This window comes from Dermacentor silvarum, chromosome 3 (assembly GCF_013339745.2).
Source record: "Dermacentor silvarum isolate Dsil-2018 chromosome 3, BIME_Dsil_1.4, whole genome shotgun sequence".
Classification (NCBI taxonomy): Eukaryota; Metazoa; Arthropoda; class Arachnida; order Ixodida; family Ixodidae; genus Dermacentor; species Dermacentor silvarum.
This window is the reverse complement of record NC_051156.1, coordinates 175,726,083-175,751,253: the sequence shown is the minus strand read 5'-3', so window position 1 is coordinate 175,751,253 and position 25,171 is coordinate 175,726,083. Positions and strand designations below refer to the sequence as shown.

Below are 25,171 nucleotides of genomic sequence, written 5' to 3'. Positions count from 1 at the left end.
ATTAAAGGCAAGCAGCACTTAAAGAGGCCCCAAACCACCCATCGGGCTTGGTGAAATAGCATAGTCCGCGGGTGGCATACGCTGCTGTGAACATCTCAGCCAAGTTTTGTTGTCGTACCCGGTGCGTGGAGCTCGCAAACGGAGCGCGAAGTCACCTTTCTCTCACACGATCTCGTTTCAACAGAAGCCATGATCCTCGCTCTGTTCTGTGTGCTTTATTACGTAATAAAGCACATTTTCTATACGTGGCTGCTATTGGTCGCTGCGGTCGTCTACACCGCGGCCGCCGCGGGGTGCCGCCACGATTCTACTGGCTAAGCGCACTGCGGCTCGCTGAGGACAACCGTATTTGGCTTACGTTTAGCGCGTCGCAGGCACCAAAATCCGAAGCCGTGGTAGCATCTAGGTTAACATCCAAAATGAAATTTGAACTGCGCGCCGCGGTGCACATTTCGAAAGCGGAACGTTGTGGCTACGCCCCACCTCGCCGTAGCCTTCGCAGTGCAAGGCATTGAAGAAGGAATGGGAGCACTGCGGAGGCCATGTTTGATTGTCAATAACTCTGCTTCTGCTGAACGCATTGAAGTACTTTTGCGGCAAAGTATTTTTTGAAATAGCCTATTTGTCTATCTCCACTTCAATAAAAAGTGGTCCAGGGCCTCTTAAAAGGAAACGAAAACTGTTTTGAACCATTCGGCCCCAGAACCTCGTGCGTGCAAACAGAACCTCGTGCGTGCAAGAAATTAAGTCCACACGCCCACGCATATACGCACACGCACAAAGCACTCGCAGCCTCTGCACTCCGCAATTTAGCTCTGTGCAAAAATCACTCTGCAAATTTAGCGTGATCACTCGTGATTTTGTTATTTTCGGCACGGCTTCGCGCTTAGCCTATACGCCAAGTATAGACCAGCTTAGTTAATTTTTTGTGGTTTATTCCTCGTCATTATTACATATAGTCGCACTACGTAAGCGCTTCTGTTGTCATCTTCGACGCCGTCAATCACAGGGATGCTTTTCTTGCAGTTTACAATTTCATTAGAGATACAAAAAGAGTACCTTGCTGAATTTTTAGAATTATGAATTATTCCTATTATTTCACTTTTTTATGACAAAATTACTTTATCACAAAATTCTTAATAGTTTTTTTTTTCTAACGACTACTATGCAGATTAAGTTTTTGTTAAATTTCTCATAAAGATAGTTCAAACCGCCTGCTTCTTGGCCACTCCCCCGTAGTGGGTATTAGCCAAAGTTTAGGAAACAAGACAAGACAAGAATTCGCCAGATGAGAGCCCGCCAGGGTCACAAAGAGAAAGACGATGACGACTATGTAGGCGCGCGCCAGAGAACAGGCGAACGGCGGTGACTGGCCCTATGGGCGGCTTTATTTCGACGCCATTGGTGCAGCTAGGCTTCATGTCGGCAGAGAACGATCGTCCGGACTCCCCTCCGCGACCTGTCACCATGTCGAGGGTCGTGCGGATGAGTAGTGTAAGTGTTCGCTTTCAGCATTGTAACATCGCGAACGAACGGAAAACATCGAATGCTTCTCTTTAGGCTTACCAAACTCTTTGCTCAGGAAGCCCGTTGTGAAGAATCGACGCTCGTGTTAAACACGAATCCATGCAAACGCACGGGTAAGCGCGTAAAATGGCTTGGTAAGCCTCAGCATGGCTGCACGGGAACGTAGCTCGGTCCCTTGAAAGTGTCGTAGTGGCATATAACTGCAACAAAAAACCTAACGGGCCACTACGCTGCGGGGCTTGGTGTACCCTTTCTCTGTCCCCTCGAGTTAACACTCATTCAAACGCCTTTATAAATGCGTAGCTTATGAGGAAAGTACGATCGCGCTAGGGAGCCGACAGTGGCTTTCATGTAGGCTCCCTAGATATTGCCAGATTACGTTTTTAGGGAGTCGTCAATGTAATTGGCTGTTGTAATGTAGAATGTCCTACGCAGTACGGGGGCATGCATGGACCCAGTGCACGCTGATGATCTCAGAGGCTATGCCTGCAGAGCGCGAGGTGGTGAACCCTTGAAACGGCAGCCACGGAACGCATTTCTGACGTATGTTAGGCGTGACGTAGCCTCGTCTCATTTATGCTGTGCGATACTTCACGCGTAATGAAGGGATGTATGGCGCTGCAAGTGCTTCCAACATAAAGGTGGTGTCTCAAACGACAGCGAAGGTCGATGAAAATGGGTCGCGAAGCTTCGGGTGAAAAGTGGTCCAGAACCAATTGGCCATCGGCATAAGCAAGGAGGGTCATGCGACCAGCGACTGGAGCACGACTATGTGAGGAGGGAACAGACATTAAGATACAAACACCTTTTTTTTTAGGTAAAACAAGACAGTTTGATTTCATTCAATGAAAAGAAAATTCCTAAACAATGTTACATACGTGTGGCGTGGTACGAAAGGCAACTCTTTTACTTTATCGTTATAAATGAATACGTCTCTTTCAGCGGCCGCTATCAACTGCAATACAATGCAGCTCTTGAAGTGTGCAGAAAGGCGCGCTCGTTAAGTTCACCTACTACTATATACGCACGCCTCACGCGTTATGTTGTATCGCTCGTCAACGTTTGTCTGAATTCTCGTGACGCGGTGTATTTCGACCTGTGTTTCATTGTTGTTCTACGTGTTTAGTCAAAAGTAGGAAGTTTATTTTCGCTGCCTTCGCGCGACTGCATCGGCCGACGGGCTTGACGTCTCACGCTGCGACAAGCGTTCAACACCAATAGCTTTCTTAGGCCTTCAAAGAAGCGGTGTTCTGTGCCACGGGTGCAGTTTCGACATTCAAACAGCTCCCGTCTTAATTTTCTGCATCGCTTTGCGCGCTAGAAGCTCGAAACGCCCATCGAGTCGAATTGTGCTGCACTTGAAAATACAGCTCTATTAAAGAAAAGCTACGAAAACAAATTTCGCGCCTTTGGCTTCAAAAATGGCGTCACTTTTGTTTTAAATTAACATGGCGTCAGATTAATTTTTGTTTCGCCGGAAGCGTGCCCTTTGAACACAGAGATGGCGCTGAGCCCCATGAATCGCCTATGCACCGCCATGTTTTGAACGTATGGGCTTCTATGGAATCTTCGCTACCAGGTATATTTACCTTGCGACAGCCGTGATCAAATCTTCGGCATGGCATCTAATAGGATGGAGGCGGCGTTGAAACCACATTCAAATAACGTCTCATGTCTGCGCTGCCTTATGCTCAGTGCTTAACCTATAAAGCTCCGCGTGACCTGTCTACGTTCATTTGCATCTATGAACCACAAGCTTGGCATTTAAATTTAAAGAGGTTATCGCCGCTTGCTACGGGCCCAATGAACTAGTCATGCTAACAGGCTTATTTGCAAGAGTACGGACTACCTAGTACGAACACTCAAGATGCGTTCATGCTGTTGGCGCCGTCGTGCTGTCCTGGTATTACCGGCGCATGTGCGGCCAGCGCGCGGAAAGTTACAAGGCCTCCAAAGACGAGCAATGCGTTTGGCTGCAAAAACCAGAAGAACGCACCGTCACACTACGCTCAATCGGATCTGCCGGAGCCTGGGCAGTATTTTGGCTTCCACAGCTGACGTGAGCGCTGTGCGTACACATATTTGCGTTCCTGCTCAGCAGCTGGTAGTACGGGTAGTAAACGTCAAGCTGAATCTATCTTATCCTATCATTGGGCGCTGGCAAACGCCATGTGATTTCCGTTGGTATGATCTCGTGCACCGCAGGGCTGCGACGTCTGCAATGCCGCTGCCGGTGTTCCTTATTGCTGGAGCACTGTTACAAGCCGGGTATCTGGTACTGATACCATATTGCAGTATCTAATACTGCAATATTAGCTCTTTGTTTGTATGGTGGAACTCTGCGCCACTAGGTGGCTGCACCGCGCAGGCCATTCGCGTTTGCACCTCCGCTCATTCGGTAAAACGCACAGTCCGCTGGCGTTTGCTCGAATACCAGGCACGCTAAGACTCTGTAATGACTCGCGTGAGCGCGTGGTCTCTGCCAACCATCCCGGGTGGCCGGCTCCTTCCACTGTCTTTGGCACCTCTGGTGGCCCCTTCAGTCCCTAACAAAACTTCGGGGAAAGTTTCCTCACGAGAAGATAAGCAAGGAAGGACTCTGGATAAACCTTGCTATCGGTTTCAATGCTTCGCATATCCGTAAAACTCCAATTTTTAGTGAACTACCGAAGCAAACCAATATTCACCAGACAGAAAGTGATGAAATGAGAAATTCGAGTGCTATATTGTATATAAAAAGTAACTTGGTATGTTGTTATTTTCTTTTTCATGCTCATTACGAAGTCAAAGAAGGCATTGGAATTATAGTGGGGAACTAAAAGGGCTGCATGCGGTAGTCGAACCCACCACAACCGAATGGCACTTTACGACGCTCTCAGTTCCTCATTTGAGGCTCGAGCCGGTTGTCTAAGGACCGAAACATACCGCAGCAAATATTCGGAACTAGATGAAACAAGATGAGGCATGTGCATTCTGCAGAAAATATCCGGAGACCTCTCGATACAACTAATGTAATGTCGAAGGATTCACCCAGTGGGAGCAGTAGGTAACGTACACCTTCCAGAAGCGCTTAGGTTTAAAGTGGGCGAAAGCATCAACCCGTCAGCAGTTGAGATAAGCAAGAGACGTTTAGAGTATTGGTGGGGAAAAAAAGCGGGGAAGAGATTGATACGACCTGATTTTATCTCTTACAGTCATAGGTAACGGTACAAGGTAGATATTGAGCAAAACATATATTAGTGAAATGTATACAAAATGCTAGATAAAAACAAGTATAGCATGCCTGATAAAATCCAGCAGGCTAGGTGACTATTTGTCACTGCCCCGTTTCAAAGGGGATGCCATTCAATCATCATAATCATCATCATCATCGACAGCATCTGCTACTGCGAGACTCAAGAAGATGATGCAGAACACCCTTCAAGCGGTTTTAATCGTTTAACAGAGGCGTGTTGCAGCAAATAAGCATTGGTGAATTGGGGAGCACGACGGACCAAGCAATCGCATGCTTACCGTCTTCAAAATATAAAAACCCACTTAAGACTACACATCCTTAGTTTGCTTCCGAAATTTATTCCTGTTTACTTAAAGCACGCTCAAGTTGTGCTAAGTGCTCTTTTTTTTTTTTTCCAGGAGACACGTGGTAACTGGAAGCGCACCAGAATACAAGTCGTCCTTCGTTCGACCAGTTCGTCCTCGTCCTGTAAGTTTTCAATTTTAATTTTTCTGGCCTACAATCTGTGAGCCATCTTCAAAGCAAACTGCGACAAACAAAGTTTTCTTTCTGCCTGTTATTGCTCGCCGAGTCTACATTACAAGCAATCTAGCTCTGGTTCAGTTCCTACACACATGCGTGTATTACTTCCTGAGCCATACGATATGCCTTTTCGTGAACCTAACCTTTATGTAGAAATTAAGGGAGTTCTCCGACGAAACGGAAAACAAGCTAATTAATCAAAGTGTCGGGTGCCTCGATCCCAACAAAAATCAGTGTGCGACGTGAGCCTGTACAATTCGAGAATTTCTGAAATCATGGTTCCTGCTAAATTTACTAGAATGAACACTGACGTTAGTGTGTGTGGAAGCTGTAAGCATGGAGATTCAACCAACATGGATATGATGGCTAGTACATGTCTAAAACTTGCCGTTATGTCTTCAAACGGCTTTGTGTCATTTCAAGCGGGATCATTTTCAAGAAAACACTGCGTTATAAATGCAACGGTTCGCAGTGATAATGCATGCGTGCAGGGTCTAACTGCCTTGCAGTATTTAGAAAGTTATGACTGCTTGATATTCAGAAAAATAGAGCGCAATCACTAACTTAACGAGAACGCTTAAAGCCGCAAGCATGAAGATTAGACAGATCCATGTACTAACCGCCATATTCATTGCGGCTAAACAATCGCAGCGCCTGGGTTCCTTCTGCTAATTTTGAGAGACGCAGTGTGAACAAACCAAACAGGTGGTGACGAAACTCGCTGAGCAGTTTCTGGCTCCCTCCAATAGAGTGGGGTCAGAAGTTTTAATGTGAAAGCATTGTATCCCCCATTGCGCGAAAATACTTCGTAGTTGGTGTGACCGAAAGATGGTACCAAAAATGGCCGACGGCGCAAAGAGTAAAAAAAAAAATGCTCGGATTGACATCATATTTCGTAGGGAGATTACTGTAAACGAAGTAAATTATAGTTGAAACTCGATTTAACGAAGTGATGACCACGCTCGAATTATTTCGTTAAATCGGGAAGTTCGTAAAATCTAAAACTGTAATCTAAGTCTTCGAAATCTAAAATTGTATCGTAGCGACACCCAAAAGCTACCGCGGCATTGTATTTGCAGCTAACCCACGCCTGCGCGTGTGAAAAATCCGTCAGGGCTATTCGTGCCATGTTCCGCGGCCACGTCGAATTTCTTGCATCCACTTGGGGCAACGTGAATTACGTCCGCCTTTTCTTCGAGGTTGAGCACTTTTGGTAGCTTCATATCAGGGCGATGCAGGCCAGGTAGACGATCACGTGAAGCTATGACAGGCTGCCGATATGCAATGACACGGAGAACAAATGCAGTGCAGCAGTGATTGTGCGAACAGCCCATGCAAGAAAGTTGCGAGGAGACGATCAGTGCCATCTGTCGCATATACCATGAAATAGAGAAACCAACAACTGCCGCCCCGAGCGCCATCTGGTACGTCAGAGAGCTACCGACTGCTGAGTCCGTTGTTCCGTGCATGGGCGCAGCGCGCAGCCTGGTCAAAAAAAAAAAAAAAAAAGTTAGGGCCATGACTAGGGCCGCCTAGATGTTTGAAGGCGACAGTGCTGGAGCGCACGCTCGAAGAAAAACCTGTCTGTGTCAAAATTCGCAACACGTCATCGTTTCTTATTTTTACTCATTTATTTCAGGGAAACCTTCGTTAAATCGGGTTTGGTGGCCAAGTTAGTTTAGTTAATTCGGGTTGATGACAACATTGAACACTATGGGTACCTGCGGGGAATGGAAATTTCTGCGTTAGATAGGGCACTTTGTAAAATCGGGTTGCGTTAGATCGACTTTAAGTGTAATAGATTTGAAAAGAAAACTTGGTACATTTTGGTGTGGGTTGCGAGACAAGCACGCCTCCCCAACGCCACGGCGGCACATCGGTTCTGCTTGACTAAAAGTGTGCCTCGTGTGTGCGTCCCGTCGCAGCCATCTCGCTGGACTAAAGATGGCCTAGTGCGTGCGTCATTTGGCACGTGACGGCGCAGCCAATGGCGGAGAGGTGGCGCCACGTGTTGAGTGTATAAAATGAGCGAGTTCATGATATTCCTTCCGAGGTCTACAAACAGTATAATGTTTTCCCATTCCCACACGTAAGCAGTCTTAAGTCTATCTGCCAAATTTTTTTTGTTGTATGTATTGTGCCACATTACTATACTCTTTCGCAGTACTGCGTCTATAATTGTAAGCGCTAGGTTAGCATCTTATTTATTTATTTATTTATTTATTTATTTATTTATTTATTTATTTATTTATTTATTTATTTATTTATTTGTTTGTTTATTTATTTTTATCTACATATACTGCAGCCCAATATAGGGCTATAGCAGGAGTGGGGACATGATACATTACTACACATTACACATAAAAATGAAAAAAAGGAAGCACTTTACATGTTAGCGAGGTGCTTACCGGTGGTAGCTATCCAATCTTTTAGTGATAGTGAACGAACGCTGCCCGGTAGAGAATTCCATAGCTCTATTGTACGTGGAAAAAACTGTATTTGAATGTATTAGTACGAGCAAAGATAGGTGTTATGCTCAAGGCGTGGGAGCTACGGGTACAACTTGCGTTTGTAAATGTGATGTAGTTGCAATCAGAAAGACCAGAGGTGGAGTTATTAATTATGTAAAGGTTTTAAGGCTTCGATGCGATAACGTGATAATGGTTCGATGTTCAGAAATTTCGCAGTGTTTGTAGAGAAATCAGTATTATAGTCACAATAACTAGCAAAAATAATGGCATTTAAATATTTATCCACATTTTAAGGCCATTGCTTATCACACCTGTTAAAGATAACCGTGCACGAAGTCTCTTGCGCTAACTCAAACAATGTTTGCAGTTTACACGTGGATTTCATATTTGCGAAGTCAATAAAATTCAAACTGTTGTGCCAGTTTTCGGGCTGGGTGTAAGTTTTTTTAAGCCCAAGATGACAAAATGATGAAAACATAACTAAACTTTCTGCTTACAGAAACAAGTTCAATCTGAAAGTAATAAGGATAACATGCAGACTCGAAGATGACAAAATGATGAAAACATAACTAAACTTTCTGCTTACAGAAACAAGTTCAATCTGAAAGTAATAAGGATAACATGCAGACTCGAAGATGATAGGTCCACCTACCTCAATGCTGGCTTGCGCTCTAAAGACACCACATGATCTTGATTAAAAAATTAAACGTCCTTTATGTCGGTTCTGCCATATTTTGTTTGGCTCAGCCATGCACTTTGACTCTCTTACCTACTCCTACAAGTGAACTTGGCTCAGCATAGTCAACCAAGGAGGAATCGGAAAACTTCAGCTTCCTCTTTGAAACTCTTTTTTTTTTCATTGCCGATAATTACATTGGTCTCAGGCATTCCATACAACGCAACGCAAGGTCATGGCTGCTGTGCAGGTATTCGATGCTTGTCATTGTTATTTGTGCGTTCCACCCTACTGCTCCTTTCTTCCAGTGGACAGCACCACGTCAAGCGAAAGCTCCCAGTCATCTGAATCCTGTCCGGTGAGACTTATTGTATCCTCTATTTTGCAGAGTAGCGTCAAAATATCTTTTCGCACTTCAGCGCAAAATTTTATCAATTTCTACCTAAAACTCCTTATACGAAGCACTCGTATCAGCTGTTGTTGCGCCGAGGGTGCAGTAGTTCTGGGGAGACCGGACGCATTATAACGTTACTTACTGCGTCTGGCATATTCATTGCAAGCTGGGCGAAGCTGATACGACCTGCGGTCTTGCCATCGGCTGGCGAAAGAAGCAACGGTTGACTAAGATTCTTTTCCTCAAGTTGGACGTTCTCTCACAGTTTCCCGCTGTGTCTAGGTCCACGGCCTTGAAAGCGAAATTAGGTGACTGAGGGTGTGACATTCCATTATGAATATTTCGCAACGCAAGCCCTCCGGGAGAATCAAACAAAGTGAGGTTATATTAAAATACGACTGTCTTTACAGTTTAAATATAAACATTAGCACATTCTTTATAGAAAAAACATTAATTAACAAGTTTTTGTTACTTATGCGTTTGATTACTCTAATTATTCGCAAAAATAGTGTCCGCCAAAGCGCATAATTACCGCCTGTGCAAGCAGATTTCGCGTAGCTAGCATCGCGTTTTTATAAAAATTGCTAATAGTTTAACTCTGAAGTCCCTGTATACGCCGCGAGGTGGCTCTATGACGTGTCGCTGCTCATAGGCAACGGTACAAGGTAAATTTTTGGAAAAAGGAAAATAATAATCAGAGGTATACAAAAAATGCTAGATAAAGAACATGTATAGTATACCTGATTAAATCAAGCAGGCTAGGTGACTGTCACCGCCCCGTTTCAAAGGGGATGCCAATAAATCATCATCATCATCATCATCATCATCATCATCATCATCAGCTAAGAACGAGGTCACGTGTTCAATTCCCGACCGCGGTGGCCACATTTCCATTGAAGCGAAATACGAAAAGACGCTCGCGTATACTTGGATTGGGTGCTCGTTAACAAACCGCCAATTAATCCAGATGCTCACGCTACGGTGTTCATCATATTCCGGTCGTTGTTTTGGCATGTAAAACTTAACTTATTTTACATAACGTATATCGTACCTACGTTTACTACACTTATACCAGTGCATCTACGTACAAGCATTCTCCTTAACGTTTCATTCTTGGCGACATTTACATGTGACATCCGCCATGTCTTTGTACATTATGTTTATGGCGGATGTCATTTGTACTAATTATGTAATTAGGCAGAATGCAAAAAATAATATCAGTATCTCGAAGCGATGGCAAGCAACAGTACCTTAGTTCTATCCAGCTACCTGGCATCTGCATATTTTTAAATCTTGGTGCATGACAGTTGGGACGCCCTGAATAACGAACGCGACAACGGAAGTTTGCGTAGCACTCGTCCAGAGGAAGAATATTCCGGACGGAGGGTCACGCGGTGCGCGTAATGGTTGATAACCAATCAGTTAATATACACCACCTGGTTTTCGTCGACGCAAAGAACGGTTCACGATCATTTTTGCATTCCGTCTATACGGTACTGCGGCCGCCGAGAATTAATCTCGCGACCTCGCGCTCAGCTCATAGCCATTGAGCCACAGTGGCGGTTCCGAGATGGTGTTGCAACTGAGGCATCGAGTTGAGACGTGCATAAGATATTTTTGCCAACGACCAACTTATTGCTCGCCCCAATTCCTGAACAAGTGACAAAGTAGCCTGAAAATTCAATTTCTCGCGAATTCCGTGCTCCGAAAAAAATGTTGTGGTTTGCTTGAAGTGCAGTTAAACACATTATAAGCAGCTGCTCCCTCAGAAAATTCCAACAGCTCACGCTTTGTATTTAGTGTATGGTTTGTGCACTAGTGTAAAAAGTAGTGTTAGTACACTACTTCGTACTAAGTAGTGTACTAACACTACTTAGTGTTAGTGTAAAGCTCTTAGAATTAATAATAATCATAATGACTTTATTTTCATCCAGCCAATGATGGAGGCGAGAGTGAAGAAGCTCGCCAATGGCTTTCTCCGGGGTAAAATCTTTTTTGTAGTTGCGAGCAGTGGTTATAGCGTACTTCACATTCGGTGTTGAAGAGAGCAATAGTAGTTAACAACAAATATAGGCAGTATGATACAAAAGCGAGACACCATGTATAGTCGTCATCATGAAGAATTCTCAGAGTAACTAGAGCTGTTCGTCAAATCACTCCCGATTGATGTCGTTGTCGCTGTTGATGCGTTTCAGTCTGATGTCGCCAGTGAGAGTGGAAGCAGCAATAGTAGCCGCAGCACCCTGGGAAATTCGTCCTTCGTTTCGTCCTCGTCCGAGTCATCGTTTGGGCGGAACATGATCTCCAGCGCCAGTAAGTGACTTGCAAGACTCAAGTGCGTGCTAAACCGGAGAGTGGAACGCGAACGCCTTAACTAAAGCTCCCTATACTCCGGCCGTATCATACTTACCAGGTAAAGTCGTAGAAGTTACAAAAGTTGTTCGGTCGTACAAGTCTCACACCGCGCGTGTTGGTGTGCAGGCTTTTCTTTTTTTCTTAATTCGGCAACGCTTCCTACAGAACTACTACTTAATGTATTAGAATTACGAATTGTGAACGTAAGGAAACATCAAACCTGTCCAGTATGCGACGCACTAGGCTTTGGTCGCGAGCGAAAGCAGTGCGCTGTGATCGCTGCTCCTAAACATGTGTCACTCTGATTGTACGGTGGTAAATTTGTTCAGGTCCTCGACGGAATCCTTGTAATAATTACGTCATTATTAGCGACATAAACGTATAAGAATTAATGGTACGTTGAATTACACGACACATACCTATATCATTCGTTAAAGTATGACCTCTTAAGTTGCCTTTTTTTTTAATGCGATAGTTAAGCGCCCCATGTCGCAAAAAAATCCGGCGTTGGCGTGGGTCTCGGCGTCGGCGTCCGCGGCCAAGAAAATCCTTCCGAACCACCCTGACCACGCAGGCCCTCTGCGTGGCGCAGAGGCGCTGGTGAACTAATTCAATTTCTCAAAGTAAAATGCGGCAGAAATATCGCAAAGTACGACTTAACCAAACCTACAGGTATGATGGCGTCGGATTGTAATTTGAGTATACGAGAAAACGTAATTCTGTTACGCGGAAATCCAAACACAAACCCCCTTTTCCATAATTTTTACCATTCATACAGTGGCGTGGCCCGGTCGGTGTTCCTTGCAATAACACCATCTAGATGGCGCTTGCCTCCTCGGCAGCGGCGCGCCGAGGCGAAGGTGGAGAAAAAAGAAAGCTGCATTTGCCGGGAAGCCTAACAAACAGTCAGGGATATTTGAATGCTATCGCGTTCCCCTGTTAAAGGCGAAGCTTAAGCGTCCTCCTTATTGGTTTATTATTATTATTATTATTATTATTATTATTATTATTATTATTATTATTATTATTATTATTATTATTATTATTATTATTATTATTATTATTTCTTTAGTCTTCAATGCTGGTGTGACTAAAGTCTTCTAGCCTTCATAACGTTTCTTCTATGTACGAACTGGATTTTAATGCGGCACATATCTACGGCTTCACAATATGCGTACAAAATGAAACAAGGGTCGAATAAATAAAAAAAAATTGAACAACAAATGTATCTGGAGTCATCGTTTCTACAAAGGGACTTGTCTTTTTCAGGCCCATGAAGAGCAGCGCTCTTGTCGAAACGTTGACTTTAGGCCTAGGCGTCTTTTATTCTGCCACTATTGATCATATTTAGACATAAGTACTTAAAAAGAACCACATGAAACACTCGGTCCAGTGCGACGCTTTACCAGAGGATTAGTCTTTAACGCGTGTCAGCGCACGTCTCTCTTTTCCAACTACTGTTTTCTCTGTTGACACGCGTCAAATTTGCCGGCTTACCGTTTTTGACCGGATTGTTATTGGCAGCGTTGTTTACATGAACGCGAAAAGATGCTATCGCATTTATAGCGCATTCGCATCGAAGTTAACGGCGGTAGAGAGCTAGACAGGCGAATCGTATTAATGTGACAGGACAGGGTAGTTGGAGTCAGAGCAAGACGTCTCACACAATGCATGTAAATGCTGGAGTATTGCATTTAGGGGGAGAGACGGCTGCCACCATGTACTCTTCTCCTCTCATCGGCGGAACGCAAATCGCCAGAAACTTGTGGCAGCTTTTTTTTTTCTTTTTTTTTTTACAAAACTGAATGTGTCACATGTAAAGTTAAAGTGAATTTTGACATCGCAAGAAAGACGAGGAAAAGAAACAGTGTGCAGTTTTGCTAAGCAAGATGTAAGCGCTGTCACGTAGCGTTACCGTGATGCACTAAGAAATTGCGGTACGCTATATACTGTCCCACTAACGTAAACGGGATATGCTGTTATTCAACCTTCTGCATCAGAAATTTTGTGAATGTAGTCGCCGATTTTATAGCGTGAGAGGCTTGTTTCGTAAGATTATACGCACACGTTGCGAATTGGGTTGCAGCGGTTACTCTATATAGAATGTGGGATGACGCATTCATAAATAGCGAACCGAGTTGGCCCGCGGCATCAGAATCGGCGAAAGACGACTGTGTTCATCGCGGTCGTTGTGGTTCTGGGCATAAATTCGTCAAGTAATGAGTTCTGTTCTAAACACACCATTCTAGCACTGTCCAACGCTTCATCGCCATTACAACGGGACACTATTATGTGCCAGTCCACTTATTACCTCGCACTAATTACAGGTATTTGAGTTAATGATGAACGCCGTTGAATAGGAGCGGAAATACGTGAGAATGCTGACTCTGTGAATCCAAATGGGAATGAATGTCGATAGTGTGTGAGTGCTTCAGGGTAATTGGGATTGTAAGGGTCGTGTATCGGCACAATCGTAACAAATAATTTAACTCATGCGAGCCGAGGAAGAGCGAGAATAAAGGGTTTTTTTCTTTATCTGACGATGCTGTTTTTCCTGTGAAACTTGACTTGTACACAGTACAGTAAAAGTTAACCGATTACAATTATAATTACTTCCGTAATTCAGTGCGTCCTCCGCAGCCCGTCGCACGTTGTTTATCCTTACTAACAATTGGTTTTCGAAATTTTCGTCGGTGACATTTCCTAGTTTTTTCGCGCGAGCATCAATAGCGACGCTGAAAACTCGCTCAATGCGCACGCTGGAGGGAAAGGTAGCGTTGTAATATATACGAACACCCGACATGGAAATTAGCGAACAAATGCCGAAAACTATCCTATGACAACGGGAAAAAGCGAAGTCTAAACTCACTGTATACGAGCGTTCTGACGTGGTGGTGCCGCCTATAAATGCTAGATCGTCACGGGTTGCAGAACAGGATGCTGATAATACAGGCAGCGCGCCCTACCGCTAGGATGAGGAACCAAATACTGCGCGCCCTCCTTTGCCCGTCTGAACATGTGCATCCGCTAAGCTGCTGTGTGGCACGAGCGCTGACGTTCTACTGTAGTCCTCCCCAAATTCAACCAACCAGAGCTTCGTCACCTGTCATAGCTTGCGTCGTCAATAAAGTAACTGCTTACATGTAATTCGTTGCTCAAAAATGAAATTAAATTTCATTGAGCGTTACCGAGTAAAACAAAAGTAATTGATCAGATAAAAAACTACCAATAAATGTAATCGATTACAAGTAATTTTCTGCATATTGCTTGTTACGAGCAAGTCTGTATGAAACCCCCGTGGTATACCTTTGTACGTTTATGCTACTTTCGGATGCATGGCATTTTTTTTCTTTCATAAATCTTGCTTCTATTTGTGAATTTCCACAGAACTGATTTTCTTATTGATTGGAGGTGAACTTGAACGTCAATTTATATAGCTGAACACAATATGGGTGGTTGAGTTTCGCCGAGTTTTGCGCCAAAGGTCACTTGTGACAGGCACCAAGATTGTTCACGTTCATTTCTTTTCGCGTTCTCCGCCATCTTCTTCATAGATTGAAATTGGGTAGAGAATGAGCACAGATCCAACTATTCATTTATTTCACTGTCGAGCTTGTAAAACGCGCATCATCACCCCCGATCTGCCGCGTGGTCTGTGTAAATAACACCTTACGTAATTAAGGCATGGTAAACGCATAGTCCAGTAGCTTTGGTTCCTCACTTTTAAAGTTATCACCATGCTATCATATTTAATTGGGTTCCCACACTGCTCGTCAACGAGTGACCTACAGCACATGTGCTCTATCACATTTTCCCCACAGGCAGCGGCAGCAGCAGCTCGAGCAGCCTGTCTTCGGATGAGTGGGCCACAAGATCTCCTGCGCGCAAGGTCCGTCTTCAACAGCAAATTTTTTGCGTACCTTCACGATTCATGTCTCTAATCTAGCGTTAGGTATTCGAGATATTATTTTTCTTGGCACCACGAAGCATGTGCGAATTGACAGTCAGCTTGAACTTCCTAATCCACGCATAGCGGTGCTGGCACACATATATGTAGCACACGTTATGTAGCCTAGGGTCTGACGAAAACTTGTATGGCGAGGAAAGGTCAAAATATAACTCTGCCCAGCTAATCAGAGTTCTAATATGAGACCGCACTGAAAAAGAAAATTACCCTGGCGGTGTCTACAGAATCCCGAGTCAAGAGTGTCAGACAAGTTACGTTGATGAAACCGGAAACCTAAAGAGAACGCTAAAAGAGTACCAGAATGATGCGGCCATGGAAACACTGTTCCTCGAATGCGTTGACCACCACTACCACAGATTAATTGGAACTCTGTCTCTATCACCTAGAATCGGGACACACAACAATCCACTGCGCATGCCATAACCACACCGAGAGGCTCTCTCTCTGATATCTATTCAAAAACGATATTTCATATGCATGTATCAAGCTTTTCTGGGACAAGTAATTTTTTAAAATCACCTGTGGCAGAAAGCGCATTTCAAGTCCTTGAGCCGGTCTAGTGAATAAGGCGGGCATTAGTTGCACGAGAAATCAAAATACACATTATACTAATTGAGAAAAAGTAACTAATTAAGCTTTAACTAATTACCTGATTGTGCATATTGCAATTTACAAATTGTATCTGGTGAGCCTGCAAGGAATATTTCCTTGAAATAAATTCTGTGGATGGCATCATTTTCGAGATGTACGCCATCAAACTTGCAGTAAAAATTCATTGTCGGGAATCAATATCTCAAAACTGGTGTCATCCTGAGAATAGATTCCGATGGAATCCACCTTGCGAGCTCGGTGGCTACAATTTGTAGATTGCAACATGTGCCGCAAAGTCGTTGATATCAGATGCTTGGACGAAACTTTGGTGTAGCCGAGTTTTCGGTACCAGTATAAGCCTGGACGTCTTTTCGTTTTGAGGAAACTGCCACAGTCAATAAGCTCGCGATGGACTGCCTATAGGGTATGCCATTCTATAAAACAGACGCGTGCTTTAACTTGCAATTGCGCAACTCTAGTGCAAAGAAGACTACGACTATCACCTGACGCGCCGCGCGATTTCTATATGTTGGAATGAATATTAGTTACATTTCCTGTTTTCTGGTATGTATATCGACAATTCCAAGAAATTAAGGCCCTACCAAAGTCGTATTAATGCATTTAAGTTTTAATTCTTTCCGCAAACAATTGCAGAATGGAATTTGCTCCCGGACTGAACAGGGCCCGCCACTTTAGGCTGAACACCTCATTAGTATTCAAGAGCCTACAGCAGTTGATGTTCAGCACAAAAAAAGGAAAACAACTATTTTCTTCATCGGTATCATCATTAGGCGTCGTATTCGGCACATTTCCCCCATGAAGTAGAAGGCATGTTGAAGTTATACCAGCCTGACTACTAATGAGGTGCTCACCCCAAAAGTGGCGGGCCCTGTACGTGCTCACACATATACGCAGATCGTGCGTGTTGCACGAGATTTACAAATGTGCATGCATGTCTCTTGCTCTTCTTCTAGATCCCGCGTTGTAGGTGGCCGTTCACGTCTCGCCGCCGGACGAACTCTCGTCACGTGGGCACTGAAGATCCCGCAGGTGAGAAACTGCATCCGGGTTATTCCCGAGACGTTTCAGGGTTTCACGAATGGATTTTCAGACGTTGGCTTACCATCTTCCAACTACACTTAATAAGTATAAACTAACTCATCAAGAATGGTGCCATACACCAAAAAAAAAGCCTAACTCATGATGCTCTCATGGGTGGGCGGTCTTTCTCGTGTTCGACTATTTTCTGAACTTTTGAAGTTGGAACTTATTACGATTAAGTTCTGCAATTCTATATCTTGTATTGTATATGTATGTTGTCATGTTATTACTCGGTTTCTAGGGGAGGTGGGGCTAACGAAGCTGCAGTTACGCAGCATTTACCGTCCCTACCACTTATGTAATCTACATAGGAGACAGCTTTAGCTCAGTGCCAGCTCCTCTTTCCCCATTCAAACACACGTAAAACGCAGAAATTCTTTTATCGAACAACCGCCGGGCCGATCTAAAGGAATTTTATTGCATTTGAGAGAGAAAGATAAATTTTAGTGCATCTAGTGAAGCAGAATTTTGACTTCAGACATAGAAGTTTTTAGAAAAAGTTTCGAAAATTGGGAAGCTTCGAATGAAGCACGAAACTTATAAATTCGAAACTCTGCACCAAAAACAGATATCGCTGTTCCGTAAAGTGCTTCTGTTAGAACATCGTGGTTCAACAAATTTCATGCATGAATATACAGCTTACCTGAAGTTGTCACAGTATCCGCGAGGGGCAGAAATCCTACTCACAAATTAGTGGCCTATGTGTAAGAGTTGTGTCTAATACATCCATTTTGTCAGCTTTTTATGTATTTGGCGCTGTTTAAAGAATCTGAAATCATTTTTTTTTATTGCCGAGTTACTGTGTTGTAAACTACATACTTGAGTTCTTCTTTTTTCGTTTTGCAATCTTCTACCATGGTTGTAAAAAAATTCCAGGCCTTGATAATAAATCCCCTTCTTATAGTCACTAGGTTTAACCTTTCCTTTTAGGTAGAACAAACTTTATCACTCTGATTGTGGTGAAAACACATTCTCTGTTTCAATATGTATTTAGATTTGCGCCCCGGAGCGAACACTTTCTCTAACATGTACTGCACTCCACTCTACCTGCATGCATCTCTTCTACACCTAAACCCCCGTGACTCGATGGATATAGGGTTCTGATTCTGACCGCGAGTTCGCAGGCCGCTTTTCATCGCGGCCGCGTCTTTCGCATTCAGACGGAGTCAAAATGCAAAGAAATAAACAAAATCAGTGGTCGTTTAGCGGTAAACGCGAGAGAAATGCTTTAGCATCACGTCACACCTCCCGGATCCATGACGTCAACCACGTTCACCAGATTGCAAAGTGTTGATTAGGAGTGGACCACCGTCTCGAATCTGGTAGCCTTGGTGTCATTAGGAAGCATACGAGGGTTTCTTTGGCCACGTGACTGCTCTCCTAAGTTCAAGTTTTGTGTGAGGCCATCGGGCAAAATGCACGGCGCATAAAGGTCAGAGCCGTGTGGAGATAAGAGACGGTGCGGGCGAGCGAGCGACGAGCGCGGTTGTTGGCAGAGTAGAAGTGCGCCCCCCCCCCCCCCGCTCCCTCCGGCGCTGGCTTCCCGCTTCCTTGCTTGCGCGTGGGAGAGATAAGAGACTGTGCGGGCGACCGACGAGCGCGGTTGTTGGCAGAGTAGAAGTCCCCCCCCCCTCCCCCCCGCTCCCTCCGGCGCTGGCTTTCCGCTTCCTTGCTTGCGCGTGGGAGATTGAGTGCGTTCGCTCTCCGTGATAGCGCGCGTTCCCGCACGCTTCCGCTCGGGCATACGGCGAGCGGCGAAGATTTTATCTATACGGAACCTCACGGCGAGGGCGACGGCAACGGCGACGGCGACGCCGACGGCAGAAATCCGGTTGAAGTGTCCATATAATTGCTATCGCAATAAAAACGCCGGAAGCGGTCTCCGGAAGCCGGAAGCGGAACCGGAAGTGGAAACGGAAAAAAGGATGTTCCACATCCGCCCACAATGGCTCTGAGTGGCGCAGGCTAACACTCCCATGGCTACACATAGTAAACATAAATACCCAAGTTAATGAACGAATTGATAGCCGTCGCCCTAGTACAATTTGTAGTGTAACGCACGAGTAATGCGGAGGTTGGGGGTTCGGCTCCCACAGGCGGCAAGTTATCTTTTCGTCCACTTTCATTTCCCTTCTCTTTATTATTTGCTACATTTCAATTTCAACCACAGCCCATTTCCCCGATGCTTTCCTTGGCTTCATTGTCGGTCGGCTTTATATGGTCGCAATATATATATTGTGAGACAAGGTTTAGGCAGTCAGATTCTTCTTTATTCTTCCGAGCGAGAGCCCCACCACCAAGCCCCAAAACGGTGATGATTGATGAGTATGTACAGATGAGAATATGAAGCGTATGCTCACACTAAGTTCCCCACGCGCGCAGGCGGCCAGCCAGGCCGCGACTTCGCCAGGAGGGAAACTCCAAACGAATCGTTTCAGACGCGAAACGTTAACGATCTCCGAACCACGATAACGATGGTGCAAAGAAACCTCGACGGGAATAACGCGATAGTTCATGCGGGATGTTTGTTCATTAATAATGTAGGGTCCAAGGAAGCGTGATTCAAACTCACACAAACCACACAAATGGGCGTCCAAAGGAGCACTTCCTCTCCAAGACGACAGGAGACGTCTCGACGAGAGATGTCGTAACGTTTCTTGCGATCTAGCTGACTGACTTATGTGTTGAAGTGAGCACGTTGATGACATTCGTCGAGTCTCGAGACGAACTGTTCGGGTATACTGGCCGAGGTGTTAGTTGTGGCATTGAAGAAAGCGGCGTCGATGGTGTGAATGTCGGCGAACGGCCGTAAACTAGATAGAAAGGTGAGTACCCCGTAGTTAGTTGGATTGCAGTGTTATGAGCAAACACCACAAAATGTAAAAGTTTGTCCCAGTTGTCGTGGTTTGGCCCGATATACATTGATATCATATCTGTTAGTGTGCGATAAAATTGCTCTGTTAAGCCATTTGTTTGAGGGTGGTATACGGATGTCGCCTTATGAACGGTGCCACAAGCTCTCAGTACTTCTTCGATCATTGTTGACATGAAAGTCATCCCGCGATCACTCAACAGTACAGGAGATGCACCATGATGCAGCACAATGGCATCCAGAAAGAAGTCGGCAACGTCTGAGGCCGAACTAGAGCGTAGAGGAGCGGTCTCTGCGTAACGTGTGAGATGGTCAACAGCTGTTACGATCCATCGATGACCTGCAAGCGTTATGGGCAGAGGGCCGACTAGGTCTATCCCAACGATGGCAAAAGGTGTCTTGGGACATGGGATGGCCTGTAAAAGGCCAGCAGGAGGCGAAGTCGGTCGTTTCCGCCGTTGACACTGGACGCAAGAAGCGACGTACTTGGTGTGATGAATGAAAGAAAACGACGCCGACGACGACGAAGTGTGCACGCGCTCTTTCGCGGGTGAACCACGCATGTGAGTGATCTCGCCAAATCAGCGATGGCCCAGTGGTATTCTGAAGATGCGTCGTGCCACAATTGGGCCACGTATGGCGAGCACGTGATGAAATGCTTCGTGGCGAGACACGCCTAGTCAACGGGAGACGCAAGACAGCAGGCCGACGTGTCGGACGCCGACAATCAAGGCTCCAAGGAACGCGGCCGTCCCTGGAGCTGCCGCCCGACCGTTGCCCTTGGCCAAGGCGTTCGCCAGCACGAGTAATGCAGCTCGGAGCATGGCGTGGCCTGCTGTGATACCACTTGCCGCGAGCATTGCGGATCGCGGGCAAGGCGTCTCCTTGGCCAGCTGTTCGGCGGAGCATCGTTCGTGGCCTGGCTAATGGCCACATTTGCGCCGAGCACTGCGGCTCGAGCGCAAGCTGTCCGCTGGGCAGGCTGACCGTTCCTGCAGCGTGCATTGCGGCTCGGATGCAGGCTGGCTGCTGAGCGGTCGTCTCCAGTTCGTCAAGAGCCATCTTCTCCTCACCGTCCTACAGCGACGTGTGTCCGACGTCGTGACGTCATCGCCCCTCACTCCCGCAACCTGTCCACATACTGTGGGCTGTTACATCTTTCGAACTGTGTGTTTTTTGGACTCCCACCAGCTTTAGCTCTTTTAGCGTGCTATGTGTGTCTTGTGCCGTAACGTCCTGACCCGGTGTAGTTTGGCTTTGGTTATAAATGTTGTTTGCATTTTCCATCCCGAGTCAGACTGGCTTTTCCTGCGTCCTTTTTCCTCATCGCGCGGCACGACAGACGAGTGTGACGAACGTCCCTTTCGTAAATTATCTTTTACACTTGGCCACAAAGGTAGACATGCCTGGCCAAAAGAAACGGCTCCGAACGCGGTGGTATATTTTGTGGAAACCCAAATGGCCAGCAGATGTGTCGTCGTGAAAGGCTTCGAGGACTTGTGCCCGCAGCGAACGGGGAAGAACAGGTACCCAGCGGTGGCCGTCGGAGTTGTAAATGTAGCGGTGCAGCACATCGTTGTCGAGCTTGAATAGTCGCAGTTGTCGACGTAATCTGGCATCTGGCGCAGTATAGGTCCGTACAGGCATTAAATAATGCTGTTGCAGTAGGGGTCAGAACGTTGACACGAGGCGAACTGAGAGACGCGATTGGAAGATAACGTGCCAGTAACCGCTAGCGGTAACAACGTAAGTGGAGACTTACGTTGTTACCGTCTCATAATCAAGTGGCGCGGAATGGAGAGACGTGCTCGAAGAGAACAGTGGCAGGGGGCAGCGAGACAGAGCATAGGCATCTTGATGTTTTTTACCAGACTTGTACACAACGTCATTTATATATATATATATATATATATATATATATATATATACTTTTTCCACTTTGGCACTTCTAATTCTAAGCATTAAAACAAAAAGGAAGCAAGACAGAACGTAATAAAACAAAGCAAAAACTGCTTACTCAAGGTTCTCGTGCACGTTGAAGAACTCCAGGTGATTACAATTTTTTATCAAGTCCTCTACCATCTCTGTACCTCTGGAACGTTAATCGTCATTCCACTCGGCGAGTGCGTCGCGAACGGTTATGGCCGCGACGTGTTCGCCAGCGGGGCCAGGATACTTAACGGCACCGTTGTTATAATTTATGCATGCGTCCCGTAACTGCACGTCTCGTCGTTCACAGGCTAAGCTATTTACCCGGCGTGGCGAAGCGCGACCAGGTCATGCTTGATCTGAGCGATATTAGACAGTTGTAGCTTTGCGCATTGCATGATACGTTGGATCCTCCACGCATACACCGCCTTACCGCGAAACCTCGGTAGATATGCGGATAAGTCAACGCTTTAGCCACAGCGGTAGCTTTAGCATTCCGTCATCACGTACGCTGCCAGAGCAAATTAATGATGCCGTGAGAAGTCAAGCTTTTGGACCGTATACCGTATCGCCAGGGCATCGCCGACGCAAATGCTGCAGCGCCATCTGCTAGGACCAAATCAATCAAAAAACACCTTCCCTGCATGGTGCTGTCTGTAGGCCTAAGAACGCCAAGACAAACGACTGATCTCCATAACGACGGCAAACTACCGCTAATACGTTGCCCTAAGCATTAGATCGAACAAAGTGGCTGTTCTTGCCGTTTATTTGTTACTGTAGCGACGGAGAGCAAGTAGCAAGGGTGTATTCGGATTGAAGCGGGTGGTCTGGACGGGTCTGGGTGCTGCTATGCTGCTATATGCAATCATGGTCCCCTGGGGTGCTATTCTGGGCACCATCACCTTCCGTCATTTTGTCAAATTCTGCTATGGCGGCATTTTGAGCTAATCACAGATGCCGTAGCAAATCTCTGGGCCAATGAGAGTTGGTAAGGTGGCAAAATCAGAGCGACAATATGGCGGAATTTGAAAGTGTACAAAATAGCACTCCTGCCGTGATAACCTTTGGTATAAGACGCGCATGTGCAATGGGCATAACGTATCAAGTATCACGGCAACGTATCGCGCAAAGCTAGAACTTTCTATCCCCATACTTTGTCAGAAACGGAATGGCAGCAGCAACAAGAACCAGTAACAAAACATACCCTTCACGGATAATGTCGGCCACAAAAAACACGTGACACGTGTTCGGCAACAGACGAGCCCATCAATACGCAGGTCGTTCAAAAAAAAAGATATTACTGTACAATTCCTGGCACGCTCGCACAAATGTGCGCCTTTCTACTAAGTAGTTACTTGGTAGTTAGCTCTCTCTCCAGAGTACTGAACTGCAGGGGTGCGAACACAGACTCTAGAAGGAACCAAGAGGACCACACAAACACCTCTGTCAAATGAAAGATCGCACAATGGCGGAAAAGCAAGACAGACAACTTATTTCCAACAACGAAGGCAAAGTTTTATGCCTTCGTTTTCACAACTATGCGACCTTTCAGTTGAGCGTCGGCGTGTTTTCCGCTTCGTTGCTTCTAGTGTCCATGTTCGCACGCCTGCCTTGCAGCAGTGTGAATTCTTACCAACATTCTTAACTAATAAAGTTGTTTTTAGCTATCTCTTATTAACCTTTTCTTGTCACCGCTTTGATAAATCTGTTGAAGAATAGCGCTGGGCCCAAACGTCTCAGTGACGCTGATGTGCTAGCACTGCGATTAAGTCAGATCCATGGAACACCTTCTCTCCTTTTCAAGTATTAACCGCGGATGGGAGGGGACCAGTGCCCGCTACCGGCAGGACAAATCACCTCACTGACCTGCGTGGTCATCTGGACTACTATAGAGAACAGACGCACTTTTCCCGGAACAACTTTACAGTCGCATTCCCTAGGTCCTACTTCAAGGTGTCCCTGCAGACTTTTCGGACTCTGCATTTGTGTTCTCGTGTGGTATTATTTAGACATCGTGCGCTTCTCCTATAAGGATGTGCTTCCCCACGACAGAGTGAAGTCCTAAATGACGCCTTATACCCCTGTCACACGGGCACAACAAAGATCCTTCGAAGTAAAGGAGCATAGGGCTTCCAAGGGAGCGTTAGTTCAAGGGAGTAGTATCAGTGCTACATAGTCTCTGCTGAAGCTTTCAACAGAAACCGCAAGGTGCCCTTGGTACATCAGTGGTCTCGTCAGCGAATAAAGAAATTTGTGCACCAATATGCGCATTAAATTCCTTTATACCATAATTTATTTGCTAAAGTTTATATTTTCTAACGCTTTTAAGGTTACAAAACGAAATAGGCGCGTAATATAGTCGTTACTTCGCCAAACACGGTTACTGTGGTTGTGATGCTGGTCACACTGTGCGCCGCTGCGTATCTAGCTGGCGTCGGCCGTTTGTTCTTTTGTTCTCGCTTGCTTTTTACCCGCTAAAAGCTAGATCGCTTGACTTATAAAGAATAATATTCTATTATGAAACTGGAAACAATATTCCCTTGAGGTTCCAGGGGGCGAACGCGGCCTCCCTTGGCTCTAAGCTGCTAGGTTTCCTTTGACGCGCACATGTGACAACGCGCGTTCTCCTTTGAAGTAAAAGACCTTTGGTTCAAAGGGCTTTGAAAGTACTCGTGTGATGTGGGTATTAGGTCGATTGAGCCCCCAGTTCAATCGACCTGGAAAATTACCTTTTTTTATGAAAGCAGTACAAGTATTTCTAAGCGCTTTCAAAACGGTTCATGACGTTCATGACACCCACACGAAGGCCTTAATACTTGTTTTTAACATATCTCGACGCTCTTTATGTCCCTTGGTGCTCGGTTACAGATTATAATCATAAGTTCCAAAGTAAAACGTTGTTGACAGTTGAACGCTGTTATATGTTAATGTCTTCCAGTATGTATCATATTTCTTCATTGTGTGCTAAAAGAGCAAGTGCCCGACGCTGTATTTGTCTGCCAGCTACTCTTCCCTAACAAGTGATTACAAAACGATGCCTCATTTCTGTCCCTTCAGACGGTAACGAGGCCGGCGCGAGCAACGGAGCAGATGCTGCCGGCACGAGCGACGATCTGGTATCGAAGCTTCGCGAGATGGAAGAGGCTTTGACCTGCGCCATCTGCATGAATCGGCGCCGTAACATTGCATTCATGTGCGGCCACGGAACTTGCAGCAAGTGTGCAGCCCAGATCGACATCTGTCACATCTGCCGACGGCCCATCGAAAAAAAGATCAGGCTTCATTAGGCTCGCCTTCATGCCGGAGAGGCATTATTAAATTTTCGTTTGCTCAGACTTGCTGGTTTCTCTTTATATGCTATGATTACTGCTTTTTGCGACAGTGAACGTATGCTTAATTCGCGCGGCGTCTGTCGGGGAACAGTTCGCATTGAGAACTTTAGTTGAGCATAACGCCGAGCCTAAGATATGAGGTTATTGAAGACTGGCAAGAGAAAAAGAAAAATTTGGAGGACGCTTAAGCGTCGCCTTT

General features: G+C 45.6%; 1 protein-coding gene across 1 annotated transcript; it reads left to right on the top strand.

The window, feature by feature from the left end:
- The first annotated feature begins 1,334 nt into the window (after window positions 1-1,334).
- On the top strand, window positions 1,335-24,969 carry LOC125944571 (osteocalcin 2-like). Its single transcript, XM_049665067.1, has 7 exons — window positions 1,335-1,494; window positions 5,161-5,230; window positions 8,740-8,789; window positions 11,021-11,138; window positions 15,002-15,069; window positions 16,713-16,788; window positions 24,698-24,969. The coding sequence occupies exons 1-7, from the start codon at window positions 1,378-1,380 to the stop codon at window positions 24,925-24,927; spliced, it is 729 nt and encodes a 242-aa protein (XP_049521024.1). The 5' UTR covers window positions 1,335-1,377; the 3' UTR covers window positions 24,928-24,969.
- The last annotated feature ends 202 nt before the right edge of the window (window positions 24,970-25,171 follow it).

Coding starts and splice junctions, on each gene's coding strand:
- LOC125944571 (XM_049665067.1), top strand. CDS start 1,378: ATGGGCGGCTTTATTTCGACGCCATTGGTGCAGCTAGGCTTCATGTCG. Junction 11,139..15,001: donor GAACATGATCTCCAGCGCCA/GTAAGTGACTTG, acceptor TTTTCCCCACAG/GCAGCGGCAGCAGCAGCTCG. Junction 16,789..24,697: donor GGGCACTGAAGATCCCGCAG/GTGAGAAACTGC, acceptor CTGTCCCTTCAG/ACGGTAACGAGGCCGGCGCG.